Below are 25,429 nucleotides of genomic sequence, written 5' to 3'. Positions count from 1 at the left end.
GTATAAAGATCTAATATGAACATTTCAATGTTCTATTCTTTACTTAAGTATCATCTATGGAAAGCTCAGTAGGGGTAAATATCAAATATGCTGAGTTCAACTCTGTACTGAGTAAATAAAAAAAAAATTATGGTATTTTTATTTAGCATTAATACATGGGAAATACACAAAATGGTGTTAAAGAGTTTAAAAAAAACACATACACTTTTAGTTTATTTTTGGATTATTTTAATCATTGTTAATACTGCCAAGGACATTTCTTATTCAATACTCAGATTTAAAAATCTGTATTATGAAGTTCAATTGCTCAAACTATCATCATTTGTCTCATTGATTACTGTGCCAAAACTCCTTATTTTACATTAAAATATTTAAAACTGGATGGATGGATGGAAATCAATTTAATATATTAGAGCAAAATGACATTGTATATGTTGACTACACTTATCTTTTTGAAGAGGTCTAGAAATATAAATGCTGATTAATGATAATATTTTTTTAATGGTTGACAATTAAACAGAACAGTAATATAACTATTTTACTGTTCTAAAAGCTTTAAAATAGAAATGAATAATTAACAAAAACAAATTTAGAATCTAGAATTGAAATAAATCTGAATCATATAAATATTATATTGGTAATGAACAGTGTGTTCAATTACTGTGGATTTTTAAATTTTTGTTGAGACTTCTGTCGCAGAAAGCTTGATGTAGGGGTAATGATCTAGCAGTAAAGCTTTATATTTAGGACTGTCAGCATAAAATCAATGGTCAGTAAGGACATTTCAGCATGTGCACTCTTGTTCATGGATTTTGTTGGTAAAGGTAAAGCACAAACTTCCAAAAGGACAAAAGATACAATTGTTTATTAAATCCATGAAAATAAATCAATCCACAGAATATAAATTGTTTAAATTGTGTATTACAGAACAAGTTTACCTATTTCATCTGCAGCAGAGAAGGGAACAGAGGACACAGTAAGTTTTTGTTATAAATAATTTGTAGTGGATCCAGTCTTCACAATTAGTGGCAGCCCAGGCTGGTAAAATTGCTCTCAGGCCTGTAAAAATCATATCTACAGACCAACAGAATCTTACTAAAAGTTTTCAAAAATTGATCTCTGGGCCTGTAGATTTAGCAGTTCATCGTGCAGACTGTGGATCTACTGGTGTTTATAGTTATAATTTAACTCTTCCTCTATGAGTTAAGTTATGACACTTATTGAAATTAAGTTAAATTTAAGGGCATATACAAGTGTAACAGCTTAATGGGATAAAAATAATCATGAAAAACGAGTGAAATTGAAAAGCGCTGTATATAAAAAATAAAATGACATGAAAACAATGGAATTTGAAATGATTTTTGATTTACATTGTTTATTATTTCAGTGGCTACCATTAGAAGATGTTAAAACTGGTCGTATTAATTTGAAACTAGAATGGATGTATCTGTCAAAGAATGCACTCATCTTAGAAAAGGTAGGAATCCTCTATTACTATTTTTTGGATTAAGTTTTATATACCCAAGATAACAAATTTTATTTCATACAGACACTAAGTGGATGATTAAAAAAATATTTAATCTGTATGTACACTATTGAACAATTGTTCAACAAGTGACACTTTGAGATGATTTCTGACAAGGCTTTCTGAAACCATCATTATTTTACTTATAAGATATGTACAAATAATGTCACTATTTTAAGTATCTTTTATTTATGAATCACAACAGGAATACTTTAATACCAGTCAACAAAAATCATTGATATGGTTTTATATCATGTATATTGTAAATTCAGAAATTATTATGTTTTAATTAATAGGAAAATGCAATAGTATCAGGTTCACAAAAAGAATTCATAATTTCTGTAGTGATTTTCCCTCTTAAAATGTTAGCAATCACATTATCATTAACTAGATTTCACATCGATCATCAAGGATTTGTAATATATAATGCTGGCATTAATTTCTGAATTTACAGTTTATTTTTACCAACCTAAAGTTTCTTTTTTCAGCTTGAAGTAAAATAAGGGCTGTTCCATTAAAATGTATGTGGGAGGGTAGGAAGGAAAGTTAAATTATTTATAATGGTTATAGATGTGTACCAAAAAAAGACCCATGACTCACATCAAAAAAATGTTTTAAGTTGTAGGGATATTATGAAACTCCATTCCTACCCTCTCACATACATTTTAATGGAATAGTCCGAAGAAAATTGCAAATTAAGTTATCAAAATTTAAAATTGTTTTATGGTTAATATCAATAAAATATTACTTTAAATATTAATTGAAATGTGGTTATTTATAGCTAGCAGCACTAGGATAAAGTATTATGGAATGAGAAATGTTGTTTTAATTTCATTATTTTTTTGTTTGTGATCAGGATTGATACCATTTATGTTAGTTGTGAGTTTTATATACATCTTGACTGGTTGTATATCATCTGAATCAAATATACAGAATGAATTTGAACTTAAGCTGTGTTCTATTTATAAGATACTCAAAGTTTTTGTCCATTTCAAATCTTTTGTAGATATTCAAAGCATCTTTGAATCTTTTTATAGATATTCAGAGCATGAGCTGCTGTTTAGATAAAATACTTGTTTGGTTTTTTTTTATCTTGTGCAATATTTTTCATCTGACACTTAAATAATTGTATAATTATTTCATTCTACCATACCCACCACTGCATGTTAATGTTGTAACTATCTTTTTATTTATTTTCAATTTTACCCTGTGTTGTCTGATATTTTTGGTAAGTTGACATGTTTTGTTAGAGTTATCTACCTTTGCTGTGAATTCATTCATTTTCATTCATTTATCATGTCACAATATTAATCAACTTAATTAAAAGTAATTATTTTTTATTAAAAAAAAGGACATGTTAAATTAAGTCAGAAAACAAAATTTTTAATTTAAATAGTAAAATAACTGACTATAAAATTTTACTTGCGGAAATTGTGTATTAAAAATAATGTATGGGGCATCCATTAGGACAATTATTTTAAGAGAAAGAGTTATGATGAGGCAGCATTCACACAATGCAAGTTCAAAAAAATAGACATCTTCAGGTCACCCAAAGGGTTATGTGATGGACACCTTTTGACACCACCCATTTCCTCCATAAAGACACCTTTTGACACCACCCCTTTACTCCATAATGACTCCCATTGACGCCACCCCTTTAAAGGTGAATAAACTTTCTAAGTTCCCCAAAACTATTTCAATTTCATCTAGTATATCATTTTGTTTCACTCAATATTAGAAGAAACCGCTTTTAGATGGAAAATTTAAATCAAATAAATGTGAAACAAAATTAATCCAAACAAAAGCCAAATTTTCCAATTAAAGATCAAAGGAATAAACGATGATTTTGCCATGTATATATGTATAAATGTAGTACAGAATCCCATTTTTTTTTGGACAAATTGATCTTTTAGTGGATAAACATGTAGATGACATTTTATTGATTCGTAATTTTACTCTAGACAACATATATACAATATTTGTCTGGGAAAAGGTTGTACAATATAATTGAAGAGCTGACTTTCTAATAGAAGTACACACTATTTTAAACTTTAAATTACCATATAAACCTAAAAGCATCATCCCCCTCAGGGAATATTTGATTTCATTGATGCACACAAACCTATAACGTAGTCACATCACTCTATCAAAATCTTATGAAGTCTGGGTAATTGTTTTACAGAAATAAAGATTTTAATAAAAACAAACAAAAAAATTTAAGTTTACAAATGTATTACCAGATTACATGCATGGCTCGAATTTTGAACATTTCATTAAAGATGTAGAAAAAAATATTTTCTGCTATTTTGCCATCAAACATGGTGGAGAACCCAGGAATTGCCTAAAATATTTATTGGATATGATTTTTATAGAAAATGGACAATGTTACCCAGAATGAATAAGAATCTGAAATAGTGATTTGTATTATTACATCTTGTTATTCTATATTTTTTTATACATAATTGCTACACAACATTCAGTTTGTATGCTTACTTCAAACATGCTTTTCAGGTCTTAGTATTGCTGATCTATATACTGATTTCTGCTGACATAAACTAGGCACCTTTTATTCAGCCAGATTTTTCTTTCTCTTAGCACTTAAAAATGATATCTAAAAAATTAGTAAGCGTATGTTAGATTATCTGTGTATAATATGAAATAGATGAAATAGTAGGTAGTAGAGATACAAAAATATTAAAATATTTGAGTGTCAATGAAGCTAGGAAGTGATGAATCTGCTATTGTAAGTTAAGGAGACCCAGAGATGTAGGGATTCCAGGGGAAGTTATCCGAATAAGAGTAAAGGCAGGAATATTGTATGCAGAGGGGTAGTGTCTCGTTGTTTGACTCCTGATTAATGGTTTGGAATCATGTTTTTTGCTTTTTTTTTTAACCAGAACAACAACAACAATAAGTTTGATGATCCAAGTATGAAATCAAATAGTAAACTTGAGTTCGAGGAATTCCACACATTCACTAGTATTTAACAGGGGGAAAAATGTAGGTTGAAATTAAACCCTTTTAAAAGTAAATGAAATCATTAAGCTTTTCTTTCATATGTTTGTGTATTGCAATTTTGTTTATACCCAAAACACTGTTTCAGTATTTTATTTGTTCTGTGTTTGTTTAATGTCAGCCATGTTAGATTTGTAACAAGTCATACAGAAAGGGTTTTATATATATATAATTGTATACGTTTGATTGGCTTTTATGGATAGGGAATTGTCATACCATGTCATGTATGGGGAGGAGTGTGATTTTGAAAGTAGAGGGTTGGGCTATTAATCATGTGACATGTTGAGCTTATTTTGTATGCATGTTTTTGTTGGTTTAAGTTTGTGGACAACAGTAAAGAGGTTTTCTGTCTCGATTCTACAAGGAACTTAGGAAACTAGTTCTTACACTAAAAGAGAAATAGAATAAGAGTTAACTTATTCATGTTCTTGTTTCTCACTTCTTTGTAGTAGTTTTTCTCAAAACTAAAAATACTAAAAAGAATAACTGACCTTCTTTTAGTTTTTTTTGGAAAAACATGAATGGATTGATTCATAATATTTGTTTTAATACTGTTTCTTTTCAGATGCTACAATTACACTTTTATTGACATATTGTAATGATTTATTCTCTTCGTATGTAAGAATGAAGGAATAAAATAGTTAAAAGACCTGTATTGAAATCTTATGTACTAAAAAAAATAAAAAAAATACCTCAATTTAAAAAAAAGTTAGAATTTCTGCTTTTAGAAATAACTATATTTAAAATTCAATTGAGAGATCAATATATGTGTAATTGGGTTGATGTGTATCTTTCTTTGGTCACATGACTGCTGAACTAATTTATGAACTATTGTTTGTTTTTTAGACAATAAAGGAGATGGAGTTAAGGAATAAACTTAACCCTGATTTGTCATCCTGTTTACTGATGGTTAATCTGGACTCAGCCAGAGAGTTGCCTGTAAGTATGGATATCTTGTTAGTTATATACATTATATCATCAACATCCCATGATCATATACATATACAATATATTTAAACTTTTTTGTATTAGGCTGAGAAACTGGGGAAGGGCAAGATTCTTCCAAGTTTATATTTTTATGACATTGACCTGATATTGTTTTTACATGCAACTTAAATTAATACATTGATAGCTATTTAAATTGGAACACAAATTTCAAACTTATTTTCATCCCTTAATTAACCCCTGACTGTGGAAAAAGTGTTCCATGATGAAATTGACATTGCACAAAATATAGATGTGTAACTATATTTAGGAAATAAACAAAACTAGTTGCAGTATAAATCACTTGCAGAAATTCATTTGGTTACTAGCAATTATAGTCTTATTGTGAAACATAATTTGTGCAAATTTGATTTCATTGCTGTACAATTAAGCTGAATGTATAACTAGTAACAGTTTATGACCTAGCTTCAGAGTTCAATGTTATGAATGATAAAAAATATGTTCTTGTTCTGTGAACAGAAAAAAACAACTATTGAGTTTTCACTGTAAATCAATCATTCATCATTTCAGAATCCAAAGTATTTGGAATTATAATTGTTACACTATTCTGATTGGATATTAAATGACTTCATCAACAATGAATGTTGTACTAAGGGCAGTTTTCTGTTTGTGCACCTATACTGAAAACTACTAACATTGCTCAAAACACTGTTTTCTAACTGTCAATGACTCATGTATGTGTTAATACACAATCTAATGATTTTGTTACATGCATGTTAAGAATTCAGGTTTTCTTGCTCCTTTTAACAGTATATTTTGAGAACAAAAATGTTGGTATGTTTTTGCTTTAATAAAAGAGTTTTTATTTTTGCAGTTTAATATTGTGTGTTGAATTGTGCAGTGTTTCTGATAACTGACCAATATATACGACCATTTAATTTAGCAAGATGAAACTTACTAATGATATGAAAAAATATAGGCAAAAGCAAAATACAGCATTCTTTAGTAAAAAAAAACGTTAGAAAAATTTTGCTTTTTCTTTTTTAACACAAATTTTAACTTTTGGGTATTTGAATTATTTTAAGTTTAAGTTTTAGACTTATTTGATTTTACAAAGAATTTATTCTAAAAAAACCAAAGAATTTTTTTCAAATATGAAATGTTTTCAAATGTGAACTTAATAAATGTTTATTGAAAAATGTAAAACCGTAATGCATGAAAACTTGATATTGTAAATTAAGATTAAGAACTAAAGAAAACTGAAATTACAACTATTACCCAATATTGCCTAATTAAATACTGATGTGATTTACTGTATTATTTTATCTGGTTTTCATAACCTGCACAATTCAAAACAATTTTGATGTTGATTTATATTTCATGTATTTTAAAGCCTTGCTTACAAAAGTAGGGGAGCATTATTATTGTTTGAATTTTTATTCTGTCTGACCATTTGTAAAGGATAGAATCATAATGCACATCTATTATATTATAAATTGTTTTATTCTTTGATAATGTTCAAACATCATGATATATTTAAAAGGTCTAGTAGAGTTCTGAATATAAAAGCAAGGTGGTATGGTATAATTGCCTATGAGACAACTATAACCAAAGTTCAAATGAAGTTGATTTTAGCAATGATCTGCAACTGTATGGCCTTCAACAAGGAAAAACCCATACCATTTAAACTATCAAAGGCCCTGACATGAAAATATGAAACAATTCAATTGGGAAACTAAAGGCCTAATTTATAACAGAACAATTTATAAAAACACATATGACAGACATGAATCAACGACAACAACTGAACTACAGGCTCCTTACTCGGGAAAGGCACATATTGAAATAATGTGACAGAGTTAAACATGAAATGCTCAACTTTTCTAGTTTCAAAAACTTGTTTTGAATTTCTTGATAAATAAACATTAATAATTAATACATTGGTGACATATCTTCAATACACAAGATTCATGACCTTGCACACATATATATAAAGTATCAATGCTCTTTTTTTATCCTGTTTTAGAAAGACAATTATTTAATGGTAAATACTTGCTATTGTATTGTCTTAGTGTCCATGTATTGCCTTGAAGTAAATTGTACCATAGTCAGTCTTCAGTACATATATATGATGCTTAAAATTGATTTTTGACACATTGGTTAAAAGGCATACAGTAAATTCAGATATCATTGCAAGGTTTTCGTTAATGGGAATAATTTGAGTTGGTGAGTATAGCAATAATAAGAACTGGGCTCTCGGTCATAAAACTTTACTCAGTACTCAGAGTACAAAATAAGTGCTCAAAACATAAAATCCAGTAATTTGATTGGTTGGTTCTTGAGTCTGAGTACAAAAATCGTGCTCGAAAGTTTTATGACCGCAAGGCCAGATCTTCTGATAACTGTATGTGTCAAAAAAATATTTGATTCAAACCAGTACTTTAGACTGACACCCTAGTAAAGTGAATCATGCCATTGCCTATTGTAAGCCTTCTGATTCAGATGCTTATCTTCAACCCATTATGATACTTCAGCATTTTGCAATTAATTATGCTTATCAAAATTAAAATTTTAAATCTGCAGAATTTGCATATTGTGCTGGTGATTGAAGCATTTAGGCTAGATTTATGACGATTTTAAACCTGGCTTACTTTTCTAATACATCAAACTATTGCATTATGAACTTTGAATGGACTAAAATACTTCAGCAGCCTTATTATCATGGTTGTCTGTATATACACACTAAGGTTTCTTTGGGGTAGAATATTTACCGGCACTTTTTTCCTGATCATGTTATTTTGAACAGATAGGAAACTTTATGACTTGTTGAATATACATTTTAAAGCATGTGAAAAATGACTGTATGATCTAGCATCTTGCATGTTAATGTTATCTATGAATTCTGTGGTCTTACTTGTAACATCATTTTATTGACAGACTCCTGTCATGTGCATCTTGTAAATGAACAACATGTAAATATACAGCCTTATACACTAACATGTGCTTCAAGATACTAAAATAAGAATCTGCAACATTTTTCATATAAACATTTGTCATATAAACATTTGTCATATAAACATTTGTCATATATTCATTTTCGTATGCTGGGGACATTGATTTTTTTAGCTAGATATACATTATTTATTATTATCTTGAACTGCTCTCATTATTTGGATATTTCATCAAAGCAACATAAAAATGGGACATAACTGTTGAATCAATGGAAGATAACTCTTCCATGGTTGATTTTTCAGTATTCATTTCATCCATTTATGAATAGAATTTGCTTGGGGTAATATGTTAATGAGGCTGTAACCTGAAAAGACACAAAAAAAACAACACAATACATCCAAAGAACAAAATACAGTCTTCAAATATGGACAAGTGGCTATGCAATATACCAACCTCCAAATCCTACAGAGTCTAAAAAGTCTGCAATCAACATTAAATTCCAAAATTGACTAAAAACTTTGGAAACAAAAACCTACCACCAAGATAGTAGCTGACTTTGTACAGGCACATAAACATGATACTGTGGTCTCATTTATTTTCTTGGGTACCAACTTTCATGGATAAAGGAAAACCTATAATATTTTGTTAGTGGATATTTAATTTGTGGTTTTGCCGAGGTGTGCATACATGCCTATAGAAAATTTGTCTGTTGTTGAACATTTTTTTTTTTTATTTATATGGATCTTGGCTGTATACCAGCTTTGATTATTTGTAATATCTTCAATTTTTCACTTATTCTTACAACATTTGTATAAACTTCAAGATTATAAAAAACCGTTTTTTTTCTAAAGTGAACATTGATTGGTTAAATATTTCTCAGTGTGTTTGAATTTATTTGATAGCCTTTTGGTCATGACTGTTTGTCTCTAATATTTAATTAACTGTGCATTTGTATTCAGATATCGCAGATCAAATTTATTCGTTCTTTGTGTAATCATACGTTTTTTGATTGAGTTAAGTCTGCTAATTGATATTTTATCGTATGTTTTTATATGTTGTGATGTTATGCTATTGTTTCAGAAAAAGGGAGAAGGTTTGGGCCCATTAAAACGTTTAATCCCGCTGCAAATGTTTGCACCTGTCCTAAGTCAGGAATCTGATGTACAGTAGTTGTCGTTTGTTTATGTAATATATACGTGTTTCTCGTTTCTCGTTTTGTTTATATAGATTAGACCGTTGGTTTTCCCGTTTGAATGGTTTTACACTAGTAATTTTGGGGCCCTTTATAGCTTGTTGTTCGGTGTGAGCCAAGGCTCCGTGTTGAAGGCCGTACTTTAACCTATAATGGTTTAATTTTTAAATTGTTATTTGGATGGAGAGTTGTCTCATTGGCACTCACACCACATCTTCCTATATCTATTTAGTTTTTCAAGGTTTACCTGTACCAACGAAGTCCACTAAATTTGGTATCCAATGTTTATGATGAATCCACAGTATTAAATGATAAATCCTTTAGATCTCACTCCTCTTCCCTACACAAATAATGGGATCTTCTATTTTAAAGTGTTTTCCTATAATATGTATGCAATGATTTAAATCAAAATATAAATAAAATTTTAATAATATCAGTCCTATTTTTGGTAAAATCTGTTTTTGTTGTATTACAAATATGATTTAGAAATTAAAAACAAATATTGCAAAATTTAAAGACACACTTTTTCAGTAATATTCATTGAAAGGTCTTATTCTGGGTAGTTGAATGAATAATGTACACTTTGATAGCACAGTTGGTTATGAAATTGAACACTGAAAATGTAACCAATCAAATAATATTATTTTCATATTAGTATTTGGTACAAACAGTAATGTTCTCAGTAGTCTTTACAATTCATAAACAACTGTTGATGTTCTTTTCCAGTTACAAAAACATAATCTGTTTGCTTGTATTTCAGAGGGCCAAGAAAACCATGTCAGAGCCAAGTCCTTACGTTAAACTGTCATTAGGCCAAAGTAAGTTTGAAAGTGGAATTAAACCTGACACAGATGAACCAAGATGGGAACAGAACTTTAGGTTCTTGGTCCACAATCCAAACTTACAGACTTTGGAATTAGAGGTTAGTACTATTGTTCTGTAAATAAAATAAAAAAATAGAGATTGTAACAAGAGAGAACAACCTGAACAAAGCATAGAAAACAGCCAATGCAAGAGCTGTGATGTAGTGGTTAGTGCATTGAACTACTATCACAAAGGTTCCTGGTTCAATTCCTGTCTGTGATGAAAATTTCAGGGACTGAATTTTCGGCGTTCCTTTGACACCATTTGCGAGTATGGTCTTGATCAAACGATGCCGCTACAAGGCAGCACTCGCTACCGCAAAGTGGAAAGGGATTAATATAAGTTGCAAAAAAACTTGTTTCCCAATCCACTATAAATAAATATGTTTAAACTAAACTAAACTAAAACAGCCCAAGGCCACTAATGGGTCTTCAACACAGCGAGAAGAATCATACAGCTGGAAGCCTGCTTCACCTGGCCCCTAAATAAAGTGTTTACCAGTTCAGTGAATATGGATGTCAAATTAAACTGCAAAACATATAAATGAACTAAAATTTAAAACCTGCTAGGTTAAAAATATTTTGTGAGTTCTCAACTTTCCCCTATGCAGTCAGCCAATGTAGAAAACACAAAAACACAGTAATATGAACAGTAAAACTCAGTTCAAAAGACGTTTGAGTCCATCTGTAATAATGATTATTAAGTAACAATAAAAGTTACCTGAATTTTTTATTAAAAATAATGTGACATTAATAATCTGACATTATTTTTGATGCTGTTATATGAAAAATTGGGTATATTCTCAATGAAATGAAAATCCTGTGTAAAATTGAGATTGTTTTGTGATAACATGTATTATTTTTCAGGTTTGGGAGAGTAAATCTAAGACTAGAATTGGTAATTTGAAAGTTCCACTGAAAAACCTTTTGGTTGAACCAGACCTGATTGTTGATAAATTCTACAATTTAGTGAACTCCCCTTCACCAAAAGCTCAAGTTAGAATGAGGTTGTGTCTAAGGGTAAGTATAAATGGTTAGGCTTATACTTAAAGATGCATTTTAACTATAATTATTAAAAAAAACTCTGACACTCTAGAACAAAATATAACCAGTGAATTAGATAAAATAAAATAAAAATTGAAAGTAATGAGTTAAAAAAAAATCCCATTTTTAATTAATTATACCCCACGCAACGGGTTGCGGAGGGTATTATGTTTTTGGTCAGTCCGTCCGTCAGTCCTGTTTCTTGTCATCGCCACTCCTCTCAAACCACACTACAGAATTTCACGAAACCTTTTCAGATAATAAGGACATACTATGTAGTTGTGCATATTGACGGGAAATTGCGATTCAATTTTTTTTCTAGGAGTTACGCTCCTTTGAACTTATTTACTTTAATGTACTACTGCAACAGTTTGTCATCGTAACTCCTCTCAAACCACACTACAGAATTTCACGAAACCTTTTCAGATAATAAGGACATACTATGTAGTTGTGCATATCGACGGGAAATTGCAATTCAATTTTTTTCTAGGAGTTACGTCCCTTTGAACTTATTTGCCTCACTATACTGTTTACTCCTCTCGCTTGGAATTTAAATTCCCCAAAAATACTGAACAGTAGTTAAACCTTTGATTGTGTTCATTTTACCTGCGAAGTGAGATTTTGTTTCTCCAGTGACAATATGAAGAGGTGGGGTATGTGAGCCTGCTCACAAAGGTTCTTTAATTTTTATATCATTTGCACATTAAGGAATACAGTCATATGACTGTTTGAGAGGGCTTCCGGTAGTGACTCTAGGCGTTATTATTTTTTCAAAAAGACCTAATTTGACAGAACTGCTTTATGTAACCAAAAGTTACCAAAGTTAGCAAAATAGTGGCAACATTCAAAATATCTTTGTTCATTCCGTGCAATAACGATTTCAACTGTTTTATTATTATTATATTGATGTTTTGGGAGGGGACTTTCCTGCTATGGAACTTGCGATTTAAACTGTGTATAACAAACCTACTTTTAAGGAACTTATATCTGAGTATAACCAATCAATTTTCTAAGTACTTACATCTGAGTATAACCAATCAATTTTCTAAGTACTTACATCTGAGTATAACCAATCAATTTTCTAGGTACTTACATCTGAGTATAACCAATCAATTTTCTAAGTACTTACATCTGAGTATAACCACCCTATTTTCTAAGTACTTACATCTGAGTACAACCAACCTATTTTCTAGGTACTAATATCTGAGTATAACCCATCAATTTTCTAAGTACTTACATCTGAGTATAACCACCCTATTTTCTAAGTATTTACATCTGAGTATAACCACCCTATTTTCTAGGTACTTACATCTGAGATTAGCCAGGCAGACATTGAGGAGGAGGAGGAAGAAGAGGAAACCCCTGTAGAAACATTACAGAGTAAAGAATCCTCTGTTGACCCTGTCGCACAACAATCTGCCACTCCAGCTGATAAAACTGCCAAGGCTGCACCAGCTGCTGTTAAGAAAGTGGAAGTAGTAAAAGTGGAAAAAGTAAACAAAGTGTCTAGCAAACTTCCAGAGGGTCAGTTAATACCTCCCATGGACTCGTCCACACCCATCAAGGACGCAGATGTCAGGCAGAGGAAATCTCCCTCGTATGTTCCAATATAATTTACTCTTATGATTGTATGAAATGTTATTATAGTATGATTAACTGAATTCTTTGTTTCAAATTACCTTTAAAAGTTAGAAGTTGTGGCATGATTGCCAATGAGACAACTTTCCACAAAATGCTAAATTACATAGAAATAAGCAACTATAGTACAGTGCAGTGTTCAACAATGAGCAAATTCCATACTTCACAGTCAGCTACAAAATGCATGTAAAACAATTCAAACAATATAACTAACAAAATGATGAATGAAAAAGAATATGTGACACAGCAACACAAAACAACCACTTTAAAGCAGGCTTGAACTGAATTAGGCTTTTGTTCAGTGCACCGTGAAATTGGGGTCAATACTTTAATTTAGCATTAAAATTAGAAAAGTCATTTCATAGGGGACATGTGCACGAAGTTTCAAGTTGATTGGACTTCAACTTCATCAAAAAACTATCTTCACCAAAAACTTTAACCAAAACATTAACCTGAGCTCCGCACTATCTTTTTCTTTGTTGAGTGGACCGTGAAAATTGGGGTAAAAACTTTAATTTAGCATTAAGTTAGAAAGATCATATCATGGGGAACATATGTACTAAGTTTCTAGTTGATTGACCTTTAACTTCATCAAAAACTACCTTGAACCAAAAACTTTAACCTGAAGCAGGACGAATGGACGGACGCACAGACCAGAAACAATAATGACCCTCATCTATCGTAGGTGGGGCATATAAATCAATTGCCAAATGAAAAAAAAATGAATGAAAAAAAGTTTTATATTTCCTAGAAGAGCTGCTTGAAAAATCAATTGTCTAGAAAGATTTATCATTAATTAGAAATAAAAAAAAAGTGATGAGTATTATGATAATTTGTCCAAATATTTAATTTATTTTTTTGTATAATTGTTTAGCAGTAACCAAGGAGGGTTATATGGGCGTGGAAGGATACAGATTACGTTAAGATACTCTACTCAGAGACAAAACCTTGTTGCAGTTGTACATAAATGTGTGTAAGTATACTCATATAAGCTGAGAGGATTAATTTAAACTGATTTGGCACAAGACAAAAAAGAAAGCAATTGTACAGTCCACAGTGTAGCTAAAATTCATTGAACCGATTGATTTACCAACATTCAGTGACTTTTATTTTACTTATTATTGAGAGGCTTTAAAATATACTAAAAATTCAGTTTCTTCAAGCTATCCTTCCCCTGTGAAATTGTGTATGAAGAATAAGAAGATTAGTTTTGGGGTTTACATTAGCAAGAAAACAAACTAATTACATTAAAAAGAACACATTTAGATATTTATAGGTCTGTCAAGCTTTTTTTTATCCTTTTTTATCCCTTTAAACACATGCATAGAAATAGAGTGAGCCAAGGCTCCGTGTTGAAGGCCGTACTTTAACCTATAATGGTTTAATTTTTGAATTGTTGTTTGGATGGAGAGTTGTCTCATTGGCACTCACACCACATCTTCCTATATCTATTTGATGCAATCAAAATAAACAAAGAATTGTAAGAAAATTGACTTGTTTGGTCAAATTCTTGTCACAATTAGTTTTAATAACATCACCTTGTTATTCTTTTTCAGAGTTCGCAAAATCTTTTTTTCCTTGGTGGTTCTTGAAGAAAATCTGCTGGTCCTCACTATTAATTCTATTGAAAAATACTAAAATTGTGTCAGTCCTATGCAAAATTTTGGTGGTAAAATCCTGAGGACTGTCACTTTTGAACTCTGCTTTTTCTAACACAGCACTCAGAAATGTTTGAATTTAAAACATATCCCTGAAACCTGAAGTACAAGTGTTGCTCATGACTCAGATGTCATAACATACAAAATACTCCACATGTCACATTGATTTATGATTGGATATTTAAAAAAAGTAATTTTTATGAGATTTCACAAAAAACTAAGCAATCAATTTGGCTTACAAATTGTAATAATACATGCATATCTTAAATATATTCTGTTATTTGTATTCTTAGATAATTACTGTGAAAGTACTTATGTTTGTGGGGTTCTTTTTGTGATTGGGTACAACCAGGAATTCTAATTCCCAATGAAATATCCATGAATTCAAAAACCAACTAACTGAGGAAAATTTGAAAATCCACTAAATTTGTTACCCATGAATAAAAGCATTGTCACAGTTTACCCTAATATGTATAATTATGATATAGTGTATAACTAATTTCAGGAATTTGATACCATGTGATACAGATGACAACTTAGCTGATCCTTATATTAAGATGTATCTCTTGCCTGATAAGTCAAACAAAAAGAAGACAACAATCATCAAAAATACTCTCAATCCTGTCTGGGATGAAACGTAAGTCAAAGGTTCAATAGAATCTACGAGAACACTCAGAATTTTCTAAAAGGCTCAAAAGATAAATAATAAGAAAATGTGGTTTGATTGAAAAAGACACAACTTGCCACCAGAGAAACTTGTATGAAAACTAAGTTTTATTTTCATTAGGATATCTTGAAAACTTTTCTAGTTCCTGGATATATAAGCATTAATTTACTTGGTTTTAGAATTTGAAAATCAATTGAAAAAAATAATATTATTTAGGCCACACCAATTTAATTTCTTGTTCTACGGATTTTTGGACCTCAAAAATTGGGGCGAGCGAGCGATTTGAAAATTTTAATAAAAAAATATTTAATTTGCAAATTTTTGAGGCGAAGCTTAAAAAGTAAAGGCGAGCGATTATAATTTTTTTTTGTAAACATAAAATAGTAGGTTTTGACTATATTGAAACTTGATTTATCACTTTTACCTTGACATTTCTTTAATTTATGAAGTATTTTTTCCCTGTTCAACAAGAAATAAATGAATAATGAAAGTGGTCTATATATGTGTGACTGACAATGAGACAATTCTCCATCAAAGTCATAATCAGGTTGAGAACAACCCCTTTAATGTTATGAATATCCCTTTTATGAGGGGTCAAAATATTAAAGTTATAATATATTTTTTTTGTAAAAACACTTTATTATAAGTACAATAGGGCTTATATTTTCCCAAAGAACTATAATATTTGGTATTAAATGGTCAAACCATGTCCAAGAATTTTGTAATATTTCAGGACTTTATCCATGTTAACACATTTACTTTAACAGTTTAATATTATTCAAAATAAGTGGACCCATCCCTCTTTTTGAAAAGTTGTTTAAAAGATAATGTATTTCTCCTCTTTATGAGTAAAAATTTCTAAGTTGTCAAAGGTTTTGTATAGTAGCACTGTACAAATCCTTAATATTTCTATTTTCTTTTCTACAACACTGTCAACAGACTGAACAGTAAACATGGAAAAATGACCCCTTCAAGGCCCTTGTCTAAGGGAGGGTTGGTCCCAACCTGATAATAACAAACATAGCCATAGTACGGCCTTTTACACAGTGCTTTGATCAAGACCAACCAGCAAGCTATAACTTAGCCACAACTTAGTATTGTACACAATTCGAACAGGAAAACCAACGATCTAAATTATATTTCCAAACGGGAAAATACCAATGAATCACATCAACAAACGATAACTGCTGAACGACAGGTCTCTAAATCAACCAGGACAGGTGCACAAACCTGCAGCGGGTATGACCGTCACCATACATTATAATTGCAGTTGAAGGCAATTCCTTCAGAAGTTCTTTGTACTTTATTTTAACAACGAACATTTATTTTATAGGGAATATAAGTTCGGGGGAAAGAAACCAACGTTTTGTTCTGTACTGGTATTTCTGTTTATATCGGAGCACTCCCGCTTAGAATTAATTGGTTTCATGCTGAAACAAATATTCTCGCAGATATTTAGTGTTGTGGGGTGCTGATAGGTTTAAAATCGTTATATAAAGGCTAGACTGTGCTTTTAAAAAACAAATGTTGAGATCTTTATATAATATTTACAAAAAAACGGTGCGGGAAATGGACACGATTTCATTTCCGGATGCGGAAAGCGGAATATAATAAAAATAAAAAAAATCTGTTTTGAAAAAAATAGGTGCGGGCGGGTCCGTCGAACAAGGAATCAAATTGGTGTGGCCTTAGTTATATTGTCTAACATTGAAAAACAATACCAACATTTATTAAATTTTTCAAAAAACTACAAAATTTAAAAAAAATATACTCTAAATGATGATTGCAAAATAAACATTTTTAGTCTGTTGTGAAAGAAGAATAATATTTCTTATCTGCATTTTGGACATATTCAAAATGTGCATAATTATTTATTCAACTCCTATAACAATACTCTAGCCATTAAGGAACTGATACAACATCTCAGAGGTCTTAATAATTGAATGTCTTTTAAATTTTACAGATTTGAATTCCCAGTGAAACAAGCTGATCTGTCTAGCAAAACTTTAGAATTTTCTGTAAAGAATGATACTTCTTTCTACACCTCAAACAAGAAATTCATAGGAATTGCTCAGATCGAGTTGGGAAACATGGACCAAACAAAAGCTGCCACTCATTGGTAAGAATTGTAGTTTTATTCTAAATTTTGACACTTCTAGTCAATTAAGATTTGAGTCGAGTGCACCTGCAGGAGGGAGGTTCAAACTCACAACCTCACTGTGACTGGCTATTTATTGTAGTAGTAACGTCTTAGACCACCTGGCCACAGGCCCTCTAAGTTGTACGAAGAAGACATGTATACAATTAAGAATATGACAGGATATTGGTATATGTCTGCCATCTTTACTCTTGAAACTTTCTTAAGGCCAACAAACTTAGAAAATAACACCATTATATAATGTAACAAAATACATCAATAGGTCCAAAATAAAAAGTACCTAAACAAAAATACATGCTTCTTTCGAAGGCAGATTGTTAGATTAAAAAAACTGTGACCCCATACTTTTATTTTATTTTTCCATTAGGTATAGGACAAAGTTAGTTTATAGAAAAAAATAGCGAAATCCTATATTAGAAAAAAAAGTTGAATTATACATACATTGGTGGCCTTTGGCTGTTGTCTTCTCTATGATGGGGTTGTTGGTTCTTTGACACATTCCCCATTTCCATTCTCAATTTCATTAAACCTCCCTGTGATACAATGTCGGATCAAGATTATTTGCTCTATTTTATATTGATTTGATTTCAGGTTTGATCTGCAGCCTGATGAGGATGAATGTAAGCCAGTATCACTGCCTTCAGAAACAGACTTGTAAAATGGTTAACATAGATCTGATGTATATAGTCCTTGTATGGTTGATAAAGGGAATTGCAATAGTTATAACTTAGAACTTTATCTATATATGTGTCTTTATACTTTTCATTGCATTCAGTGACAACATTTGTTCCTTCTATATTGATTCATGTTTCCTCTGTCTTTTGGCAAAGTTCCTGTCTGATCTTGAAGGTTTTTAAGAAGGAATGATATTACTGAATTTGTAGAAGTACTACAACCCTAAGTCAACATGAATAGGATTTAAATGTGTGGTCATTCTGAGGAACAGAGTTTTAAGTGACTGAGTAAATTTCAGACATCTGATTTGAAATTTTGTGCTTTTCATGTTGAAATTAGTATGCCTATTATTATGCAAGTTTTATGCACAAATTATGATATATTTTCTAATTTTATTTACACTTAATGTATGCAAGAAATTTTACATCGATGTCCTCCTAGCGAGAGTTTTTATTTTATTTTTGAAAGATAAATACTCCTTTAATATTCGTCTAACAAACTAAAGTGAACAGCATGTCTCAATTATTTTGTTTTTAGGAACTTGTTGTTTTCATGAATGTTTAGGGGTTAAATTATCACCAATTAAGAATATGGTGGATTATGGTAAATTTTACTGTCTTAAGTAAAACAAGGTATAACTTTACTATGCAAAACTTTATAGAATGGTTGTGCTATTAGTACTATTAATGCTATAATAGAAATGAAAAGTCCATGTGATCTATTAAGCTCCCTTTAGAGGGTTTTGGAATATTTTTTTTGAGAATTTTCAAGTTCTTTGTGCGATATCAGTTTGTTGACAAACAATTTGATGGTTGTCTCGATTTGTTTTCTTTATGTTAATTTTATACAATTTAATATATCTGAATATACTCAAAGCATATGTATATATTTATATCGTACCATAGTTATACTAATACTCCTAAACAGTGCTAGCTTTTTGCATAGTTGAAAAGTTGAAGTGACAAACATTGAGTAGAATTTAAAATTTTGGATGATGGTGATATTTTTAATATGAATGGTATTAAGACATGCTCAGAGGTCAATAGGTAATTGTGCTATCTACAGTTTGCTCTATTTTAAGAGTTATATATTGTCAGTTATTCCTTTAAACCTATTAGATTGTTATAGTTATACAGATCAACAAAGAAGGGATAATATGTATTAATGGTAATGATTTGGAGAAAATCAGATTGGCCATTTCCTGTTGAGCAATCACTTATTCCACTAATGACTAAAACAAGGATGAAATAAATTATAACTATAGACCAGAAAGTCTCTTGTTTCAATAAAATATTTCCTCAAATAAAAATGGGTATCAACTCTCCATGACACCACTTCCTTAGATCTGAATTTTGTTCTTGTTTTGAATTTGATTGCAGTAATTTCTAATAAATGTTGAGCAAACAACTATTAATCTATTAAATCTTGAAGAAGAAAAAATGAATCAGTGCCAAAATATGGTGCAACATGACAATTCACTCTGCAATTTCTAGATAATATTTTGTTTTCGTATTCTAGTTAAAATCAACTAATACAAAAAATGTTGTAGATTTGCAAGAAGGCTTGGGCATTTAAATGATAAAACTTGCCAGTTTTCTAGTCCAGGTTTCAGATTCAAGAAACGTTTTATTAATTTTGAACTGTTATAAAGATTTTCTGTTGGTCTATATGTTAAATAATTGATCTTCAAATAGTGCCGTTATTTTATTTACACATTGTCATAATAATTTTGAAAATACATTTTTAAGGTTTTTTTTCATTTGAAAGTTTCAAATAAGTAGAGAATGAGGTTGAGGCCAAGATATGAATTGAAAAAAATCAGTTATTTCAAAATCTGTTATTTAACTTATTTGCTTGAAACTTTTAAGAATTTTAGCTAAACTTTGTGATGTCTCTTAACAGAGAATGTATTTATGAAGAACATAACCTTTTAATAGGATATTGCATGGTATTGTTAAAATGCTTTGGTGGAATCCGACCCATCCCATTTTCAAAATCTTTTATCCACTAATGGAAAAGTTATGAAGATTGTTTTGAAGCTTTACATCTGTGATTAAAGAATATATGTATTGTTAATGTATTGTAATATTTTTATCATTTTTTTTTTACAAAAAGTTTCTATTCACGGCAGATATTTGTGATATGAGTGCTAATATCTTTTCAAAAGTACTGTTAAATGTTTACATTACATATCAGTTACAGAAAAATTTTCTTCCAATCGTTTTGAAATGTGAACACTTTATTTATACATTAGAAGAGAAGCATGCTGGTCACTTATGATATTAACCTTTACCTGATACTGTTATTAAACTTCATTGCTATTTAATAGGCACATTTGGAAATGTATGAAGTGTGGTTTTACAATTTGTATATTTGTTTGGAAATATGACCAGTTTTAAAAACTACATTTTGTTAATTTCAGTGTTAAAACAAGATTCTAACATAAATTTTTCTGGTATATAATGAAGCACTGCTATTGAAATTTTCTTTACAATGTGTAAAAAATTTTGGGTATTCTTTTTTTTTAACATGCACTTTTCTCAATATTGGTAATAAATTTTAAGAAGTTCTCCTGAAATTACCATTTGACCCTGGTGCACTATTTATATCCGGTAGATAGATAATTTTATATTTTCCAGTTAAACCTCTTTGAATTTCTGTTACATAAAAGTTATTATTTTCTGTTAGTTTTATACATATATATATATATTTTTCTCATTTATAAAATCACAATGTGTTATAATATATCAACTTTGTCATGTTGTTTTGTTAGCATTACAATTTTCTTCGTAGTATATGAAGCCAATCACTTATCAACCAAAAATAATCTGGTTAGTACTAAAATTGTCTGTTGTAACAGCTAATAAATTATGATAGAACCAATTGGTTGTGAAATCTGATTAACGACTGCAAAAATTTCTATGACGATTTTAAAGTACTTGTAAATACAGAACAGAACATATTTTATTTCCAATTAAGGGCCCACAAGGGGCATACAAGTGCATACATGAATAAGGAAAAAGAATATTAATTTGATAGATATATAGATACAAACATTTTTTACATACAGTAACAATACAATTACTAACTCATATTTACTTTAATAAATTTACCAACAGCATTAAGGAGCTGATTGTCTTCACAGTTTAGTAAATAAATAAATTTATGCTGATTATCAAGTATAGAAAAATTTGGAATTCTTTGGCAAACAAAGTCTAAGAGAGCACAGGTCCCAGTATTTAGGAGTAATAATATTTGTCCATAGTACCATGTTTTTTTTCAAATTTGATGTTGGTTATGTAACAAAACTGTGACATTGTTGGTATATTATAAACACAAAGTGATTATATTTAGCGGTTGGTAGTATCCTAACCAATTAAACTTCTTCCAAAGTATTCATTAGTTATCTATTTAGTCAATTATCACATTCGTTTTAGAAGCCCACTCAGTATTGTTTTCTTGTGGAAGTTATGTGACCTTATTGTTTCTTTAGTTGGGGGTTAGCAACTGATTTAAAAAAACAAAAACAGAAGTAAAATAACAAAATTACTAGACCCCTAGGAAAATTCAAAACAGAAAGTTCCTTATCAGATGACAAATCAAAAGCCCAAACACATTCAACTGTCATATTCCTGATGTGGTTAAAGGCATTTCCTGATGTAGAAAGGTTTGGATTTAACCTGGTTTTATAGCTAGTTTAACTTACTTGAATGGCAGTTGCATAAAAATTCCATTATAATGACAACAATATGTAAACAAAATAAAACTAGGTAAAAATGTCAAATATAGGGGAACAGCAGTCAAGATTGTGTTATAACCTTTATCACTATAAAACAACATATCAACAACAACAATAAAGGCATAAAGACGAGGTGCAATAGCAAAAACGACAGACAGGAATTCAAAAATTAACCATAGCACAATAATACAATGGCAGTATTGATCCACATCAAATGGAATTTACAAAAAATAGATTGAACAAAAAAAGTAATGGTTTACAAAGACTTATGAAAGAATAATATAACACTTTATTAAGATGAAACATAAAGTCAGTACCAGGAATCTATATTTCAAGACTATCATGTATGTATTAATTGTGAAGTTGATACGGAATTTCATCAACAAGGTCTTGATATCTTCAAATGAGCCTTTTTAAGCAAGAGGAGGAGACGTTCTTCGACACACCCCTGGTTCATCAGCTTTCTGCTCTGACACAATTGACATTTTATAAAGTCGAAGTAGTAGCTGCAAGCTATATCCTTTACGCATGTGAAGTAAGGTAGGGGGAATGGATAATTTGAAAATAAAAATCGTCTCGTTTGTCCGATTCTGGTACTAACTCTAGGTCTTAAAATGAGGCAGAGGAAGCTGTTTCTTGTTTTGGAGAATATTAATGGAACCAATCAAAAAAGTTTGAATTTTTAATGGAAAGAACATCAGCAATATATCTGATAAATAAGCTTATCATAAATACCAGGATTGAAATTTTATATTTACGCTAGATGCGCGTTTTGTCTTCAAAAAATCTAAAAATGTTTAAAAGGCCAAATAAAGTACGAAGTAGAAGAGCATTGAAGACCAAAAATTCCTAAAAGTAATCTATTCCTGAGGTAGAAAATCTTAATTATTTTAAATATTCTAAGTTTTGTTAACAGTTAATTTATAGTTATAAACATATCAATGATTATGTAAGTCAACACAGAAGTGCTGACATCTGGGCTGGTGATACTCGCAGGGAATTAAAACTCCACCAATAGTGGGATTTTTAACAGTGATTTTTAATAAACTCATCATATATACCAGGATTGAAATTTTATATTTCCGCCAGACGCGCATTTCGTCTAATATTCACCTGATTTATTCATCATCCATGTTTCTTCTCCTATGATGACTAAATTAAAGCTGATAAAGGCAAATTATTATTCTATTAATTCACTTTCATTAATGGTGGCAAAATTGCACTTATTGAAATCAAAGAGACAATATCAAATGAAAAATACCGAGAAGATGACAAAACTATTTCAGATCACAATACTTTATTTTAAGCAATACGCTTAGCTGTCGACCTTTAGTCGAAAAAATTATAGAAAAAGACATATTTTGAAAAACTCTCAATATGCAATATTATCTGTTTTTAGCTCACCTGGCCCAAAGGGCCAAGTGAGCTTTTCCCATCACTTGTCGTCCGTCGTCGTTAACTTTTACAAAAATCTTCTTCGACGAAACTATCAAGCCAAATTTTACCAAACTTGGCCACAATCATTATTTGGGTATCTAGTTTAAAAATATGTCCGGTGACCCGGTCAACCAACCAAGATGGCCGCCATGGCTAAAAATAGAACAAAGGGGTAAAATGCGGTTTTTGGCTTATAACTCAAAACCCAAAGCATTTAGAGCAAATCTGACATGGGGGTTAAATTGTTTATCAGGTCAAGAACTATCTGCTCTAACATTTTCAGATCAAGCGGACAACACGTTGTTTGGGTTTTCTGTCCCTGAATTGGTAATTTTATTGATATTTTACTGTTTTAGTTTATTATCTTGAATATTATTATAGATAGAGATAAACTGTAAACAGCAATAACTTTCAGCAAAGTAAGATTTACAAATGAATCAACATGACCGAAATGGTCTGTTGACCCCTTTAGGAGTTATGCCCTTTATATTCAATTTTCAACCATTTTTCGTAAATCTTAGTAGTCTGTTACAAAAATCTTCTTCTCTGAAACTACAGGACTAAACTAATCCAAACTTAGCCACAATCATCATTGGGGTATATAGTTTTAAAAATGTGTTCGGTGACCCGGCCATTCAACTAAGATGGCCGCCACGGCTAAAATAGAACATAGGGGTAAAATGCAGTTTTTGGCTTATAACTCAAAAACCAAAGCATTCATAGCAAATCTGCCCGGGATAAAAAAAATTATCAGGTCAAGATCTATCTGCCCTTAAATTTTCAAATGAATCGGGCATCAGTTATTGGGTTGCTGCCCCTAAATTGGTAATTTAAAGAAATTTTGCTGTTTTTTGTTATTATCTTGAATGCTTTTATAGATAGAGATAATTTGTAAACAGCAATAATGTTCGGAAAAGTAAGATTTACAAATAAGTCAACATGACTGAAATGGTCAATTGACTTCCTAAGGAGTTATTGTCCTTTATAGTCAATTATTAACAATTTTCATAAAACTTGTAAATTTTTACTAACATTTTCCACTGAAACTAATGGGCCAAGTTTACTATAGATAGAGATAATTGTAAGCAGCAAGAATGTTCAGTAAAGTAAGATGTACAAACACATCACCATCACCAAAACAAAATTTTGTCATGAATCTATCTGCTTCTTTTGTTTAATATTCATATATACCAAGGTGAGCAACACAGGCTCTTTAGAGCCTCTAGTTACATTGGTGCGGTCGGTCTATTTACGACTTATGAGTCTTTATGTTCCTTTAGTATATTGTGCCTCTCTTTTTAAATTTGTTTTTGAAACTAAAACTTGAATCGATTTAATTCCTACTATAATCAATTGAAACAAGCTCTTTTTGCAATTTCTTTCTGAAACAAAATATTTGTGTCAAGAAATTTAAACATTTAAAGTAACACTATTTTTTACAAATAAATATCTTTTTTTTGTTCACCAACATAAGAAGAATTATCGATATGTTATAAAATACTAATACGACAAATAGTATGAATTAAGATGACAAAAAGCTCGATACAATGGTATTGACACATATAACGGTGATGTATGCCAAAATGAACATTATTTCGATTGTAAAAGGAAAATCCATCAATTGTTTTGCTTGAAGCTGATTCATAAAGCTCGTTCAAAATGAAGCCATTTTTACTTGATGAAGCAAAAAGGATATAAAAAAGAACGAGTTTTCGATCACCATTTAAGATGCACAAACTTATTTTGACTAACTTTAGTTTACACCTTTTTTTTTAATTAATTTCATTAAAAAAACATCTCCAACAAAAATGATAACAATGGAATAGCTATCAAATTCATTGTCACCGTTTTACCTCAAATTTTTATATTTGATTTATAACAATGTAAAACCTTTATCCAAACTACCAAAAGTCTTAAATAA

The 25,429-nt window shown here is 30.4% G+C and overlaps 1 protein-coding gene across 5 annotated transcripts in view; it reads left to right on the top strand.

The window, feature by feature from the left end:
• LOC134708490 (extended synaptotagmin-2-like) overlaps positions 1-21,727 on the top strand; it is a 42,534-nt gene extending 20,807 nt beyond the window's left edge. Inside the window, exons 12-22 of one of the 5 annotated variants that reach the window (XM_063569062.1) lie at positions 928-976; positions 1,388-1,477; positions 5,396-5,479; positions 7,512-7,529; positions 10,390-10,551; positions 11,360-11,512; positions 12,838-13,133; positions 14,049-14,147; positions 15,338-15,469; positions 17,463-17,618; positions 18,249-21,727. In XM_063569062.1, the coding sequence (XP_063425132.1) occupies positions 928-976; positions 1,388-1,477; positions 5,396-5,479; positions 7,512-7,529; positions 10,390-10,551; positions 11,360-11,512; positions 12,838-13,133; positions 14,049-14,147; positions 15,338-15,469; positions 17,463-17,618; positions 18,249-18,315 (1,306 nt within the window). In that variant the 3' untranslated portion in view covers positions 18,316-21,727. Of the gene's footprint in view, positions 1-927; positions 977-1,387; positions 1,478-5,386; positions 5,480-7,511; positions 7,530-10,389; positions 10,552-11,359; positions 11,513-12,837; positions 13,134-14,048; positions 14,148-15,337; positions 15,470-17,462; positions 17,619-18,248 lie in introns of all 5 variants that reach the window. The other 4 variants (XM_063569061.1, XM_063569060.1, XM_063569064.1 and 1 more) reach the window with 4 other exon arrangements.
• Positions 21,728-25,429: the final 3,702 nt, after the last annotated feature.

The sequence above is a fragment of the Mytilus trossulus genome, chromosome 2 (genome assembly GCF_036588685.1).
Source record: "Mytilus trossulus isolate FHL-02 chromosome 2, PNRI_Mtr1.1.1.hap1, whole genome shotgun sequence".
Lineage (NCBI taxonomy): Eukaryota > Metazoa > Mollusca > Bivalvia > Mytilida > Mytilidae > Mytilus > Mytilus trossulus.
Note: the sequence above shows the minus strand (reverse complement) of the source record. Positions and strands in the feature narration are given on the sequence as shown.